The sequence below is a fragment of the Mercurialis annua genome, linkage group LG7 (assembly GCF_937616625.2).
Source record: "Mercurialis annua linkage group LG7, ddMerAnnu1.2, whole genome shotgun sequence".
NCBI lineage: Eukaryota > Viridiplantae > Streptophyta > Magnoliopsida > Malpighiales > Euphorbiaceae > Mercurialis > Mercurialis annua.
Window position 1 is genome coordinate 41,829,338 of NC_065576.1, and position 15,135 is coordinate 41,844,472.

The 15,135-nt window shown below is 34.8% G+C and overlaps 4 protein-coding genes and 1 pseudogene across 4 annotated transcripts; 4 read left to right on the plus strand and 1 right to left on the minus strand.

Moving 5' to 3' along the window:
• Nucleotides 1–349: 349 nt before the first annotated feature.
• LOC126655875 (40S ribosomal protein S3a-1) lies at nucleotides 350–2,372 on the plus strand. Its single transcript, XM_050350216.2, has 7 exons — nucleotides 350–474; nucleotides 570–617; nucleotides 688–793; nucleotides 1,207–1,344; nucleotides 1,433–1,618; nucleotides 1,709–1,909; nucleotides 2,089–2,372. Exons 1-7 carry the CDS (start codon nucleotides 464–466, stop codon nucleotides 2,182–2,184), a joined length of 786 nt encoding a protein of 261 aa, XP_050206173.1. The 5' UTR covers nucleotides 350–463; the 3' UTR covers nucleotides 2,185–2,372.
• A 67-nt stretch (nucleotides 2,373–2,439) lies between these two features.
• LOC126655872 (U-box domain-containing protein 19-like) lies at nucleotides 2,440–4,605 on the plus strand (annotated as a pseudogene).
• A 367-nt stretch (nucleotides 4,606–4,972) lies between these two features.
• Nucleotides 4,973–7,299, minus strand: LOC126657200 (probable receptor-like protein kinase At5g18500). Its single transcript, XM_050351855.2, has 5 exons — nucleotides 7,266–7,299; nucleotides 6,408–6,650; nucleotides 5,893–6,230; nucleotides 5,280–5,540; nucleotides 4,973–5,200 (listed from the first exon to the last, which is right to left on the minus strand). The coding sequence occupies exons 1-5, from the start codon at nucleotides 7,297–7,299 to the stop codon at nucleotides 4,985–4,987; spliced, it is 1,092 nt and encodes a 363-aa protein (XP_050207812.1). The 3' UTR covers nucleotides 4,973–4,984.
• A 1,767-nt stretch (nucleotides 7,300–9,066) lies between these two features.
• On the plus strand, nucleotides 9,067–11,795 carry LOC126655873 (equilibrative nucleotide transporter 1). The gene is made up of 2 exons (XM_050350214.2): nucleotides 9,067–9,792; nucleotides 10,932–11,795. The coding sequence occupies exons 1-2, from the start codon at nucleotides 9,255–9,257 to the stop codon at nucleotides 11,660–11,662; spliced, it is 1,269 nt and encodes a 422-aa protein (XP_050206171.1). The 5' UTR covers nucleotides 9,067–9,254; the 3' UTR covers nucleotides 11,663–11,795.
• Nucleotides 11,796–12,686: 891 nt separating this feature from the next.
• Nucleotides 12,687–14,330, plus strand: LOC126655874 (uncharacterized). Its single transcript, XM_050350215.2, has 2 exons — nucleotides 12,687–12,955; nucleotides 13,527–14,330. Exons 1-2 carry the CDS (start codon nucleotides 12,687–12,689, stop codon nucleotides 14,071–14,073), a joined length of 816 nt encoding a protein of 271 aa, XP_050206172.1. The 3' UTR covers nucleotides 14,074–14,330.
• The last annotated feature ends 805 nt before the right edge of the window (nucleotides 14,331–15,135 follow it).

A 15,135-nucleotide genomic window follows, 5' to 3' on the forward strand; every position in this document is an offset into this window, starting at 1 on the left:
AATCATATTTATTAAATCGGTGTCATAGGTTTTTCGATCGGTTCGATTTTTAATAACCTAAAACCGAACCAAACAACGATCTCCGAAATTCTCTTTATCAAACACCAAATCGAACCAGTTTAACCAAAAAATCGAATTGAACCAATTTAACCAAAAAATCGAATCAAATAATAAATTTCAGTTCGGTTCGGTCCGATTTTTTGGTCCGGTTCAGTTTCTGTTCACCCCCTAATTATCATTACATTATCATAAAATAATGTAAAAAGCCCTAAATGTAGTATGTAATTTTTGAAAAACTCTCATCTATTTATGTAAAATGTTATTTTGAAGGCCCAACCCAAAAGGTCATAAAACAGAAGCCCTAAAAGTGAAAACATAAGGCGCAGCTAGGGTTTTGACATTGTGGTTATAAGTTTGATCCTCTTCCATTTGCAGCCTCTCTCCACTCTGCTTGGCATCCAACATGGCCGTCGGGTAAGCCTCATTCCGCCGTAGAACTCCGCCATTTTATGTATCGTTATTGTATTTAAAAGATGAGCTGATCTGATCTGTGAATTGTTTTTTAACAGTAAGAACAAGAGGATTTCGAAGGGAAAGAAGGGAGGCAAGAAGAAGGCGTAAGTTAATTTTAATTTTAATTCCTGAACTTGGTAATTTACTAATGCTGTTGTTTGAATTTGTTAACAGACAGGATCCTTTTGCAAAGAAGGATTGGTACGACATCAAAGCACCTTCATTATTTCAAGTCAAAAATGTTGGAAAAACTCTTGTTACTCGTACTCAGGGTACCAAGGTATTTTTCCTCTCTTTTCTGGTTATTCAGCTGTTGATTAGTTTTATGTAATCTTAAAACTGAATTTATATTTTTAGGTTAGCTCATGTGTTTGTTTAGTAGAAATGCACTACTATGTTAAATTGAATTTATGTTTTGAGGTTTGATGTTGCAAATTACATTAATGCTCTGTAATTCAGTAGTTGGAGATGGTCTATGTTTTGTGCTTCTTATTGTTAATTTGTGTTTTGAGGTTAGATGTTGCCAATAACATTAATGTTGTATATTTGATTATTGGGTTTGAAAATTGATTGGGAACTCTGATTTGGCTTGGGGTAGATGTAATCATGTAAATATGGTTTAACAACATATAGCTGTTGTGATCAAATTTGTAACTATTCCAAGCTCATATATATATCATGTTCGCCTTACAGATTGCTTCTGAGGGCCTCAAACATCGTGTGTTCGAGATCTCCCTAGCTGACCTCCAGGGTGACGAGGATCATGCTTACAGAAAGATCAGGCTGAGAGCTGAAGATGTTCAAGGCAAGAATGTCTTGACCAATTTCTGGGTATGAAGATTACTAGATATTCCTTCTTGAGTTTCTATGAAAAATTCCCAATTTTTCGTTTATCTTATTATTATTTATTGTGATACAGGGTATGGATTTTACCACAGACAAGTTGAGATCGTTGGTTAGGAAATGGCAAACTTTGATTGAAGCTCATGTAGATGTGAAAACAACCGATAACTACACATTGAGGATGTTCTGTATTGGGTTTACCAAGAGACGACCTAACCAGATTAAGAGAACATGTTACGCACAATCCAGCCAAATTAAGCAGGTAAAGCACGAGCCCAGTTCCATCTGCTTATATATTTTTTGATTTTGAATTTGGTTGTTTATGCTGTTGGAATTTTGGTTGTGTTTGTAGATCCGTAGGAAGATGAGGGAGATTATGACATCACAGGCATCATCTTGTGATCTCAAGGATTTGGTCCGCAAATTTCTTCCAGAGACCATCGGAAAAGAGATTGAGAAAGCTACATCCAGTATCTACCCTCTACAGAATGTCTACATCCGTAAAGTCAAAATTTTGAAGGCTCCTAAGTTTGATCTCGGAAAGCTGATGGAGGCATGTTTCACATATTTTTATGTTTCTTGTTGGTTCTACTTTTTCAAAATGCATGCCAAATGGATTGTCATGCCATAACCATGCTATGATTGTCTTCTTTATTTGTTGCATAAAATGCATGAATTTTTGCAGGATTTTGCTCAAAGCGATTTTGTTGATTTTCTTGCTATGATATGCAGGTTCACGGTGATTATTCAGAGGATGTTGGTGTGAAGTTGGAAAGGCCAGCTGATGAACCAATGGCTGAGGCCCCTGCTGAAGTTGCTGCTGCTTGAAAGGGCTTTTGTTTTTAGAGCTTATGAGTTAAATGTTGATTGCTTATTTTGCACTGTAGTTACCAGTACTAAGTTGCTGCACATTCAAATTGAATTAAGATTTTGATTGGTTCTTCCTTTATTTTATTTAATGTAGTGTTTAATACTCTTCCTGAAGTTTTGAATCTTTAATACTACCTTTTGGATTATACTCTATATCTAGATGGTTAGGACAAAATATTATATTTTTGGAATGTGTTCTGGACAGGATTTTGAATGTGTTTAATCCATAAACTTTTGAAATCGGCCAATTCAAGTCTAAATCATTCTGCACCAAGTTTCAACATTCTCACTTTTATTGAGGAATTTCCAGTAGATTTTGATTTGGGTATACTTGAGTCGGTCATTCTCAGCTTGTCGGAGCTTTATTTCACGTTACAGAAAGTTCGTTTCTAATTAGAAGATTGTTCCCGAGAAGATGCCTGTTTGTTCATGATAATGCATTCTGATCCGGCCGGGAAACACTTCCGGATATTTTCCCGGGCTATAGCAGCTGCTCTGGATGTTCTTCCACTCGGGTTAATTGATTTGTCAGTTGAAGTAAAGGAGTTAATTGAGTTGGTTATTAACCAAGCAAGAAAATCGAGATTTGAAGTTTACCCAGATGATAAATGGGTCATGGGAAATATTTTCTTGATTTTGGATTGATTAGAAAACGGGTTTGTTCCTGATGGGCGTGATTTAAAGAGGGTATTGGATTACATTGGTGTCAGGACATGCAGTGATTGTAATAAAGAGGTTAAGTTATTGGATTCAGAGATTGGAAATGAGTGTTCAAATGAAGAAAAGAAAGCTTTTTTAAGTAGTTTAATAGGGTTCTTGATTTATTCAAGATGTCTTCTTTTTGATTTTATTGATAGTAAAATTACTCAACAGCAGCAGTTTGATTCTAAATGCAGCAGTGAGTTGTTTAATAGTATCAACAGTGATGATTTTAGATGCCCAGTTTCACTAGAGATTATGAAAGATCCTGTCACAATTCTGACGGGACATACTTATGATCGGTCTTTGATCTCGAAATGGTTCAAAGCTAGAAATTCTTCATGTCCTGTAACAGGAAAGAGATTAGGAAGTACAAATTTGGTCTCCAATAGTGGTTGAAGGGTTGATTCAACAATTCTGTATAGAGAATGGGATCCTGACAGGCAAAACGAATCGTAAGAATTGCGATGTAATGATAAACTGTTCTTGCAGGTAGTTTAGCAGCTGAGGGAGCTATGAAAATGGTGGCTGATTTTCTTGCTGACAGGCTTGAAAATGGAGATCTTGAAGAGAGGAATAAAGCAGCTTATGAGGTTAGGCTTCTTAGTAAGGCAGGCATTTTTATTCGGTCTTGCTTGGTGGAATCTAGTGTGATTCCATCTCTGTTGAAGTTATCAGTTTCTAAGGATTCTCTGTCTCAAGAGAATGCCATTGCGGCTTTATTGAATCTTTCGAAACATTCGAAAAGTAAAGGTGTAATTGTTGAGAATAGAGGATTAGAGTTGATTGTAGATGTTTTGAATAATGGATTAGCTATGGAGGCTAGACAACATTCTGCGGCGACATTGTTTTACCTCGCATCAGTTGAGGAGAATAGGAAGTTGATTGGAGAGAGTACTGAGGCTATACCGGGTTTAGTACAGTTAGTTAGGGAAGGAAATGATCGCGCTAGAAAGAATGGATTGGCCGCGATCTACGGATTGCTTATGCATTTCGGAAATCATCAGAGGGTTCTTGCTTCCGGGGCAGTCCCTCTGCTTGTTAATCTTTTGATATCTTGTGAAAAAGAAGAATTAGTAACAGATTCTTTAGCAGTTTTAGTTAGTCTAGCTGAAAAATCCGATGGGGCAAAAGTGATTCTTCGTTCTGGCGCCTTGCCTCAAGTTATCGGAATATTAGATTCCTCCACCTCATGGGCAGGAAACAAGCAATGTGTATGTTTGTTGCTTGCTTTATGCATCAATGGTGGTTCAGATGGAGTAGCTCATTTAGTGAAGAGCCCGTCTCTTATGGGATCATTGTATTCGCTACTGAGTGAAGGCATTTATCGAGCAAGCAAGAAAGCAAGTGCTCTCATCAGGATCCTCCAAGAATACTATGAAAGGAGTTCCTCGAGCTCGAAGACTCCGATTCTCCCTCGAGGATGGTTTATTCATGATTTATTTTCTTGAAAGCATCTCCATGTAAATAGATTAAACAGTGGAGAAATTGTTGCTTTTGTGTTTAGTTTGTGATGTTAGTTCAGTTTTTTGAAGAGTTAATATCAGGATTAGCTTCTGTCTTTTTATGAAGCTTTGTACACATTGGCTTCTGGTTTTTTTGTGAAGCTTTGTACAAATATATCATTCTGTTGTAATATTTTTGTAAGAATAATGATGTATGACATTGTTGTATATATAATACCATTTATCAAATAACGCAATAAAAGTTCATAGTCGTTGTTATACATGTGTGCTATGTCGTGCAGAAACTTTTCGAGCCCCGTATTTCTGTTTCCAGGAACAGAAACGATTCTGGAATTCTATTTTTACAACATATTCTTATAATGCAATGGATGTTCATATTTTTGTTTTTAGAAAAATAGATGTTCATAGTTGTTGCTATACATATGTGCTATCTTGTGCGGAAACTTCTGATGCCCCAGGTCTTGTTGTTTCATTTTTGTTTCCGGAAACAATTCTAAGATACTAAAACTTTATATTTACACTCTATTCCTATAAAATGTTGTTTTCCTGTTTCCTGTTTCGATATTTTTCATTTCTGCATTTTCGTTTCCGTGTTACATGGCATACGAAATAGATGTCATGACCATAGAGATGTCAAGAGCTTTCTCTAATTTCATTACCACTTGCTCCATTGATGGTCTATTTTGCCTAATCCCAGTACATGACAAGGCTAGCTTGAGTAACATCTCCAAGGCTTCAACTGAGTAATCCCCATTAAGTTTAGTATCAGCAAATTCTGTTGTGTTGCCATTTTCTGACAGAAATTTTGCCTGAGAAATTGAGAAATTCAATATTATTGATAACTACAAAAGCAAGAATTGAAATCTTTGATTGTTTCTGTTATATTACCATCTTATTTAGCTGCATTGGTCTGGTGAAATTCAGATTGATCACCCTCTTCCCTGAGATAAGCTGTAATAGAACTATACCGAAACTGTAGACATCGCCTTTTGAATTTACGCGGCGATTTGTTCGATAGTCAGGATCAACATAACCAAACGTTCCTCTTACTTCTGAGCTCACATAAGATTGATCCACATTCATAACTTTCGATAATCCAAAGTCTGCGAGTTTTGCTTGAAATTCAGCATTGATGAGGATGTTGGTTGGCTGTCAGAAACAGTAGCAGAAGTGATGCAAATTTCAGAGGAAAGAAAATAAGTCCAATCATATTAGTTAAATTTATTCATTGACAATTTAGTCCATATTTTCCGAAAATAAGTCCAATCATAGTTACTTTTATATTTTCAGAGCGCGTGGAGAGCAACTTTGAAGATATTAAACACAAACAGGTTGGAATTGACATACAAATATCTTCACGTTTGTTTTTCACGTGTTCTGAAAATACACGAACGAATGCAATCGAACTTATTTTATAGAATTATATTCTAAACTATCAAAATATTACTGAAAAACAAACATGTTCGATAAAATTAGAGACAAAAGATTGGATCGAACCTACCTTGATATCGCGATGAACAATACAACCTTCTGGGTAAGTGTGAAGAAACCATAAACCTCTAGCACAATCAATTGCAATCTCAAGTCTTTGGATCCAAGAAAGAACCTTATATTTACCATATAACCACTCTGCTAGGTTACCATTGTGACACAGCTCATAAACTAAGAAACATTCATCATTGTGCTCACAGTATCCCACCAGAGCTACAAGGTTTGGATGTCTGATGTGAGACAGGCTCGTAACTTCCCGGACGAATGTCTCAGCATGTCCGTCGTCGTTGATTATGTGCTTAACGGCGACATGCTGCCCGTCACCTAGCACTCCTCTGTACACCTTCCCTGCATAATAGTAAGGAGAAATGCTTGAAAACGACGAAATAATATTTTATTTAAATTAAGTTATAAATGTAAAGTTTCTGAACTTTACTAGTATTTTCAGAAACAGAAACGAAATGCTGAAACCTAGGACTCGCCGAGTAATTACTATTAGAATAAAAACTTCAGACATTTTATTACCAGCTATGCCTTGGCCAATCAAGTTGACTTCATTGAGATTGTCTGTGGCCAAGTAAATCTCCTTGGCTGATATCTTGAGATCATTGGAATCTTCAGAATAGGAATCACAAGATTCAGAATTAGTGGCAGTTTTTTTTGTTGACAGATTTTTTTTGTGTCTTATTCTGAAAAGAATCCATATCAATCCTGAAATGATTAATATTGCTGCAACTCCAACTAGGCCAGCCATTAAAATCATTTTACCTGCTATCACCAAGAATATCAACCAGATATTCACATCCTTGTTAATGCAAAGCAGTTTTGGAATTCAATATACTATACGGAAACAGAAATGCTTAAATACAAGATGGCGAAACTACATATTTTAATAGGAAAACGTGCGGAAACTACATATTGTAATAGGAAAACGGGCGGAAACACAATTTCTTACATACAAACAATTTTTAAGAGTTTCAGAAACATTTATAGACTAAGTAGTACGAACACTTCATTCAATCAATTTTTCTCGTTTTGGAAATTTGACATTTCGGACACAAAACTTGTCTGTAAAAGTTGGAAATCTTAAAATAACATTATTTTTACGTGTCCATATCCAAGTATCCCGTTTTCCCGTATTTGTTTTCGTGCTACATAGTTTCTAGATATATAAATGAAATGTCGAAATGAAAACGGGAAACAAGAAAAACAATTTTTTTACAATAATAACTTATAAATATAAAGTTTCATAACTTCAAAAGTATTTTTAAAAATAAAAACGAAATGCCGAAAGATAAGATTACAAAAATCTATCTAATCAACTAGACTCGTATAACCCAAAGATGGAAATCAAGAATCTATATTATTATTAGTGAAATTCACCTGAGATATGCCTGGAATGACCACTTTCAGCCATGCTTGCCTGTTAATAATTAAATGTTTCCTCTTTTGAGGAATGAAATTTCGAGTTCGAGTCTCAATTATTTACAGCCAATTTATTAAGAACAAATGAAAGTTCACACAAAATATAAAAGTTGGCTTCTTAGAATCAAGAATTTTAATTTATAGAAATTGACAATGAAAGAAATGAAATGTGAATAAGCCAAAAGGTCATTCTTTTCATTTTTGTTAAGGAATGATGCCAAATGGTGTTGATTAATTTCATTAGTGAATTCATTTTCATAAACTGCATGACTCTGTCAAAGAGTTGGCAATAGCATTAATATAATGATTCTTCGATTAATTCAAGAAATTTTATTACTATTAGTAATTGCAAATTTACTTTTGCTAGCAGTGATGATAGTGAGGTTGAATGTGGAGGACAAACATAAAAGACCAATATGAAGGTTAATTTTGTTGCCTTATTCCAACGAAAAGGTTTAAATACTCCATCCGTCACATTTTATTTGTCACTTTCATATTTTTTAACGTTTCAAGAAAATATCACTTTAATATTATTAACACGTATTTCATCTTTTACTTTTAATATCAATGAGTTTAATGTGTACATTTATATGTGAATTCAATGATGTATTAATTGAATATATCATATTTTTAAGACAGTAAAATAAAACGGAAAGAGTATCTATTCACGCTCACTATGTATAAAAATAATTGGCCAATAAAATAAAACGAAAGGAGTATATGTTCGCGCTCAAATATCTTAACTATGCGAATTTTATAATGTGTTTGGGATGAAAGCAATGACAAATTTATTGGAATTTTTTAGATACTGTAAACAGAGCGGGTTTCGAGACGCTCGCCAAAGTTTATGACTCACTTTAAATCTAGTGAGATTTTGAAAAATGGAGTTGCCACTTAGCTAGTTAGGAAGTGCCTTTTAAACCGACTTGACAATTTTACACTCCTTATAAATGAGATCATCGTGCATCGGACTAAAAGACCGGGTTTGGGAGAATAAATTAACAAAATAGAATTAATTGCACATGATTAACAAGTTGCAGAGTTACGTAAGAGGGAAAGACTATAGGTTCACTTCTCTATCTAATATTTTTGTGCTCTCACTTCTCTCTAAAAAGAACTTCAATTTTCTCCATCTTTTTGAGGGTGGGAGAAGATGATCTTTCCGGCTAGCCGGAAAATCATCTTCTCTCCGCCCATATTACTAAATAATATAGATCTACTCTTTATTTCAATAAATCTTTGTTAAAAACTTTAATTTTGAGTGGGGTTTTTTTGATTTTATCATGTTGTAATAAATTTTAAGGTCTTTACCACTTCTTTTACTTTGATTTTTTAGATTTACAAAGAATTTTTAGTGTTTGATCGTTCTTCAAAGTCAAGTTTTTGTAGATCTAAAAATTGGGAGGTTTGTGACTTTTAACTTTATAGATCTAGATGATGAAGATAGTTGGTTGGCAAAAATACTACGCTTCAACGGTTCAAGCGGATTTTCCGTCTCATCGGAAGAAGAAGGTCGAACTCCCCGTCCGACGGTTTATCGTTGTGTTAAGTTTGCGGGATCCATGATTAGACTTCTTTTTAATTTTGTTTGTATCACGTTTGTTGCCTTTTATTGGTTGCTTAATCTTGAAAGATCATATAAAAAATTATTGTCATATGACTTTCACTCTTGTATTGTTATATTCATTAATAGATCTATCTTTGGAAAAAAAAAAAAACAAGTTGCAGTGGAATTGGCTGTAGTACAAGTTTAACCAAAAATGGAATCAACTGCGAGTCTTCTGCAAATTCACGTTTTAATAATACAAAAATATCCACAACCGATCAGACACAAAATCCCTCACATATCTTGCATTTAATAAATCCTTATTAGGGAACTTCATAAAAAAGTCTCAACAGAGCCCCACCACCTGTCATCCCCATTCACCACCGTTACCAAACACGGCCATGGGCCTCGCCGGAAGACCCACCAACACAGAACCCGACTGCGAATCCTCTCTTCTCCTATCCACAACCACCGCCGCATCACCAACTATCCCAAAAGACAAATTCAACTTCGCATACATAATCCACTTCACATTAGGCGTCGGCTTCTTACTTCCATGGAACGCCTTCATAACCGCCGTCGACTACTTCTCAGCCATCTACCCCGGCGTCCCCGTCGACCGGATCTTCGCCGTCGCTTATATGTTAGTGGGTCTTTGTTGTCTGGCGGTAATTGTGTGTTACGCTCATGTTTCCGATGCTTATGTTAGAATCAATGTGGGTTTGGCTGTCTTTGTTGTATCTCTGTTGATTGTTCCGGTTATGGATGCGGTTTATATAAAGGGTCGGGTCGGGTTGTACGGCGGGTTTGATGTTTCGGTTGCGGCGATTGCGTTGTCTGGTGTGGCGGATGCGTTGGTTCAAGGTGGGTTAGTTGGGGCGGCTGGTGAATTGCCTGAGAGGTATATGCAAGCCATTTTTGCCGGCACGGCTGGTTCTGGTAAAATTTTATTTGATTTTTGAACTTTTTTACTTACTAAATTAGGATTTTATTAGCTTTATTATTGCTGTCCTTGAACTGGGCATTCTTTAATTTTGATATTTGTACTATAAACAGTAAAGTTCAAAGCTTGGGATTTGATGTTGAATGTGGAAATTTTTTATATTTATTATTATTACATTTAGCTTAATAAGAACGTGAGCATTTGTTCATTGAATTTCCATAAATGGGTTATGGACAGGCAGTCTTAGTTCTAGGAGTGTTCAAAGCGGACTTGTTTTTAGGAAAATTATCCGGAATATTTGGAAGTGAGTTCTATACTGATTTGACATTTTAGGGAATGTTTTGTTTGCTGATTTAATTAAAATGATGCTTGAAAATTGATTCGTAGTGCAATACCAGAAAAACATTAACCTCGAAATTGAAATTTTGATGTAGTCATTTTCAAGGGGATTGCACTTGATAGAGCTTACATTACAAGTTGGATGGCATCCTAACTTAAGTAGTTTAAGTACTAAAATTTATGGCATCTTAAAAATGAAATTTAACTTGGAAAAATTTTCGAGCAACAAAGGTTTTTATTTACCTTTCTAATTTGGCATAAAAGATGAAAAGGGTCTAAGTGGTGGTTTTGAACAAATAAACGCACAACTTGGTAAGGTTGAATCATTTTATCCATGTTGGCAAAGAACAGCCCGCATGAAGTGAGGGGGTAAAGTTATCCAATTTTACCAAGTTATGGTTGTACTTGTATTTGTCTAAAACCACCGACTTTGACACTTTTGATCTTTTGTGCTATGTTGGAGGAATGAAATGAACCTTTGTTGAACTTTTTGAGTGTCATTAATTTACCTTTTAGAAATCTCACATTATGCATCACTGGCTTGAGTATAGAAAAATGTTATGCTGAAAGAGCTGTAAGCTGGCTTGTTCGTTTGATATATATTTATGAGAAGCTCCAATATGTTAGAAAAAACTAAACGTTCTGGCCGTTTCTGGTCATTTCTAGGTTTATAGACAATGTATATGCTCCTAAATAAGCTTGTTTATAGCTGAGCTGTAGTATTATTATTGCTAATTTTGCAAGCTGATTACAACTGCATGTTGAAATTGTTTAAGTTTGAAGTTATTGAATGCAGGGGTTCTTGTCTCATTTATGAGGATCATATCCAAAGCTGTATATACACAAGATGAGATTGGCCTCAGAAAAAGTGCAAATCTCTATTTTGCTGTTGGGATTGTGGTTATGGCCATATGTGTTGTCTTTTACAATGTGGCACATCACCTTCCGGTTATGAAGTACTATAAAGATCTGAAAACTCAAGCTGTGATTGAGGAAAAGAAAGAGAAAGGGTCTTTAACCGGCGCTCAGTGGAGATCAGTGTTATGGGAGATTGTTGGGAGTGTCAAGTGGTCCGGGATTGGAATTGTTCTCGTATGCCTTGTGACACTTGCGATATTTCCCGGGTATATAACTGAGGATGTGCACTCCGAGGCTCTCAAGGACTGGTATTCGATCCTTCTTATTACTGGGTACAATGTGTTTGACTTGGTCGGAAAGTGTTTGACTTCGGTCTACCTTCTGGAGAATGCGAAGATTGCTGTTGGTGGCTGTTTTGCAAGATTGCTCTTTTTCCCACTATTCTTAGGTTGTTTGCACGGTCCTGAATTCTTCCGAACGGAGATCCCAGTGACATTCCTCACTTGTCTTTTGGGTCTCACTAATGGCTACTTGACCAGTGTTTTGTTTATTTTGGCCCCCAAAATGGTGTCAGTACAGCATGCTGAGACTGCTGGGATAGTGATGGTATTGTTCCTAATTCTTGGTCTGGCTACTGGTTCGATTCTAGCTTGGTTCTGGGTCGTTTAATATCGAACCCAATTTCCGTTAACGATGTTTCTGTAAGTTTCCGTTAACGATATTTTACTTGTATCTGTAAATTTTTCTTCAAACTAATTGTTGATATAATTATTTCAATGCGATTGAAATAGAATTGTAAACATCTCGTTGGATTACGTCACACAACTGTTATATGGCTTAATCAGAAATTGAACCAATATGTTTCGGATAAATTGATTTAAAGTTTTTTGGTTAATTTGGCTAATGTTAGCCTATTTGGTTAATAATTGTTTGGTTTGATTGCAGCTAAAAGTTTTAAAATTTGTTAATCGAATTAATCGAACTATCTTCTCTTTATTTTTTAGAATTCATTTTTTATATTTTTATTAGTTTAATTGAAGTTAGCCAAATGAACTGGCTAATTCTATTGATTTGATATTGTATTTTAAAGGTTTTGGTTAATTTAACTGGTTTGATTGAAGTGATAAATTAATCTTATTAATTCGGTTTCTTAAAAATTGGTCGGTTTTAACTGAATCGACTGTTGGCTCTCTTCCCTAACAAATTTGGTTTCGGTTTAGTTTGAAGTACTATAAAATAACTTTAGATTTTGATTAAGTTTGGTTTTTTCAAGTAAAGTTGAAATGGCGGCCTGCAGGGCTACATTTAGTACGCTTGGCTTGCTGCTGCTGCATATCTGTAATAACAGCGAGCTGTTCAATCAGAATTAATGTCAAACTCTATCTAAACCGTCCATATTGGGAACAGAGTAACATGTAGAAGCTTAGATTAAAAATGTGGTGTAAAATAAGTAAACTTTTTTTTTTTTGAGTAGGTAAACATTTTGAAATTGGAAATTTAATACTCCAACTTAATTTGGTACTGCTGATGTTTAGATATTTGATTGTACGACACCGTTTAGAAGGAGATCATATAGGAAAGTGAATTAGTGTAATTAATTTCAGTTCCACAAAACTTCTCTTGCAAGGCTTAGAAGACACAGAACACAAATCTTCATTTCACCTTCCAATCATAATCTGTTAACGGCGTCACCATGCTTAACAGCTCTAACGAGAGGAAGGGTTGCATGCCATTTGTCGTCGATCTTAACGAAACTCCTTCTCTTTCTCCTCCTCCTCTTGCCGGAGATGATACTCATGCTGCCTTTTCTTCTCCTCATCATCCGCCTCCGGTGGCTTCCGGCGAGGCGAGTAGTGATCGTAGAGGTAAGCGTGTGTTCCTGGACATCAATGCGTTACCTAGTGAAGCTGAAGGACAAGACGAAGAAGAAGAAGAAGAAAGCACTCATTTTGTTAGTTCCAGGTTAATATATTTTGCTTTTGTTTCGTTTTAGACACTAAATATACCATTTCGGAAATTTTTCGGACATTTCGGACACCAAATTTCAATTTTTATTTAGAAAACCTTAAAGTAATACTGTTTCGCCATGTCAGTGTTCCAAGTGTCCCGTTTCCATGCTACCTATTTTTTAAAAAAAAAACTCAGAAAGCAATTTATTTTCTTTTCAATTTATTTTGATACTGGCGAAAAGACTTGAAAAAATTTCGGGCATTTATAAAAGCAAACTTCTTATTTTTTTTAATTTTTTGTTGGCTATTTATTTGTATTTTAAATAATAATTTTTGATGTTTGTAGTGATTTAATTTCATTTTTTAAAATACCGCATTGTACATTCCAATTTTGTAACTTTTTCAGTTTTTTTTTTGAATCATAGTAAAATGTGCATGTATGTATCATGTATGTATATGAATAGTTGATGCTTCTTTTAAGGTAGATAAAATTGTTGGTTCGAACCATTCATTACCTTGATTTTATGTTTTGTTTAAGAGTTAAAATGTGTGAATGAGTCCTAAGACAATGTTCTTGTTTGTAGCATGCAATCTGTAGGAAGGCATTTGTCAAGTGACTGTCCTTCCGATACGTCACTATTGTTACAGAAGCAGAGTGAATTGCTTCTACAGAATTTAAGACAATTTGTTTTAGATTGCAATGGTGTCCTAGAAGATGGTTGGAGAGTGGAATTTTGTTATTCTCAGAAAAAATGCGAAACCCTTGCTGTTTACTGTTCACCAGATGGACATAGATTTGATTCAATGGTTGATGCTGCGTGTCATATTGGTCTGCGGATGTCTCTGAATGAGAGTCGTTCTGCTTTGGATGCCGCGATGACTGAAGTTACCCGAGTTTCGCGGGAGAATGAGGAATTAAAGATCCAGAACACTGCTCTTACAAATCAGAGAGATTACTTTCAAGCTATGTTGAAGAAGGGGTTTCGCGATGTCTGCTCTCTCCTTCTGCGTACAACAAAGGAACAACGCAAGATTCTTGATTTAGATGTGACTAGACTAAACTCCTGCCTAGAAGATTTGAAAGTGTATAAGGAGCCTCCTGCGAAATCTGCGGCTCCCCATTGTGTCTGATTCTGTTCCTGCCCTTGATCCGCCCTTTGATCCTCGGAAACTTCCAAGTTATTTTGATGCTGATTTGTCTGGTTTAGATCATCTCCAAGGGGAGTCATCAAATCATCTTCAAGGGAGTCACACTCTCTTTCATCAAAAATGGTGAAGGAATTTTTCTTTCACCATTTCACTTTTTGAATATAATAATATGGTTAATTTACACTTTAATACATATAATTTGTAATTGTATTTAATTAATTACTTACTTATTAAATAATTTAACGAGACAATGATATAAAAGTATTACATGAATAATATTATAAAACAATAACATAAAAATCTTACATTAATAATTTTACGAGACAATTAAAAAAATATTACATAATTAATTTTCGATTTGAACAATTTCAACATTTTGAACCGGTTGAAATAGCAGTGGATGGTCATATTCGTTTTCAACAATTTCTCTCGAGACATCGACAAATTAAAGATAAAAATGCTCATCTTGAACTTCACAATGCTTTAATAGAGCATTTGTGGATGAACCATAGTCATTATGAGGATTGATTTGTATTTTTGTTAATTTTAGTTTTTATGTTGTGTTAATTTAAATAAATTAATGTAATGTTTATTTTAGTTTTTTTATTGTGTTAATTTAAATAAATTAATGTAATGTTCATTTTAAATAATTTTAATATAAATTAAATTTTATAAGATATTCATAATTAAAAAAATTAATAACAATTTATTTTTTAAAATATGAATAATACTATAATTCGGACAAATATGAGCATAAATAAGTTTGTGGGTGTAATTGGTAAAAAGTGTACAAAGTGTTAAGAAATAAAAATGATTATTATATATAAAAGTAAAAAAGTATGTTTTTTGGTGAAGAATTTGGCGATGATCATTAGAGTAAATTTGGTGAAAATTCACCAAATTGAAAAATGGTGAGGGAAAAATGGTGACTCCCCTTGGAGATGCCCTTAGATCCGCCCTCCAGGGGTTCCTATGTTGATACGTAGTTATATATATGATAGTTTGAAAAGGGTGGATTTCTTTTATGCCGCCTATTTTTGGATG

Excerpts from the sequence above, each read along its gene's own strand:
- LOC126655875 (XM_050350216.2), top strand. Across the intron at positions 618-687 it reads AAGGGAGGCAAGAAGAAGGC|ACAGGATCCTTTTGCAAAGA; the intron begins GTAAGTTAATTT and ends ATTTGTTAACAG. Across the intron at positions 1,345-1,432 it reads ATGTCTTGACCAATTTCTGG|GGTATGGATTTTACCACAGA; the intron begins GTATGAAGATTA and ends ATTGTGATACAG.
- LOC126657200 (XM_050351855.2), bottom strand. The coding sequence starts at position 7,299 with ATGGCTGAAAGTGGTCATTCCAGGCATATCTCAG. Across the intron at positions 5,541-5,892 it reads TTGTTCATCGCGATATCAAG|CCAACCAACATCCTCATCAA; the intron begins GTAGGTTCGATC and ends TGTTTCTGACAG. Across the intron at positions 5,201-5,279 it reads CAATGCAGCTAAATAAGATG|GCAAAATTTCTGTCAGAAAA; the intron begins GTAATATAACAG and ends TCAATTTCTCAG.
- LOC126655873 (XM_050350214.2), top strand. The coding sequence starts at position 9,255 with ATGGGCCTCGCCGGAAGACCCACCAACACAGAACCCGACTGCGAATCC. Across the intron at positions 9,793-10,931 it reads TGCCGGCACGGCTGGTTCTG|GGGTTCTTGTCTCATTTATG; the intron begins GTAAAATTTTAT and ends TATTGAATGCAG.
- LOC126655874 (XM_050350215.2), top strand. The coding sequence starts at position 12,687 with ATGCTTAACAGCTCTAACGAGAGGAAGGGTTGCATGCCATTTGTCGTC. Across the intron at positions 12,956-13,526 it reads ACTCATTTTGTTAGTTCCAG|CATGCAATCTGTAGGAAGGC; the intron begins GTTAATATATTT and ends TCTTGTTTGTAG.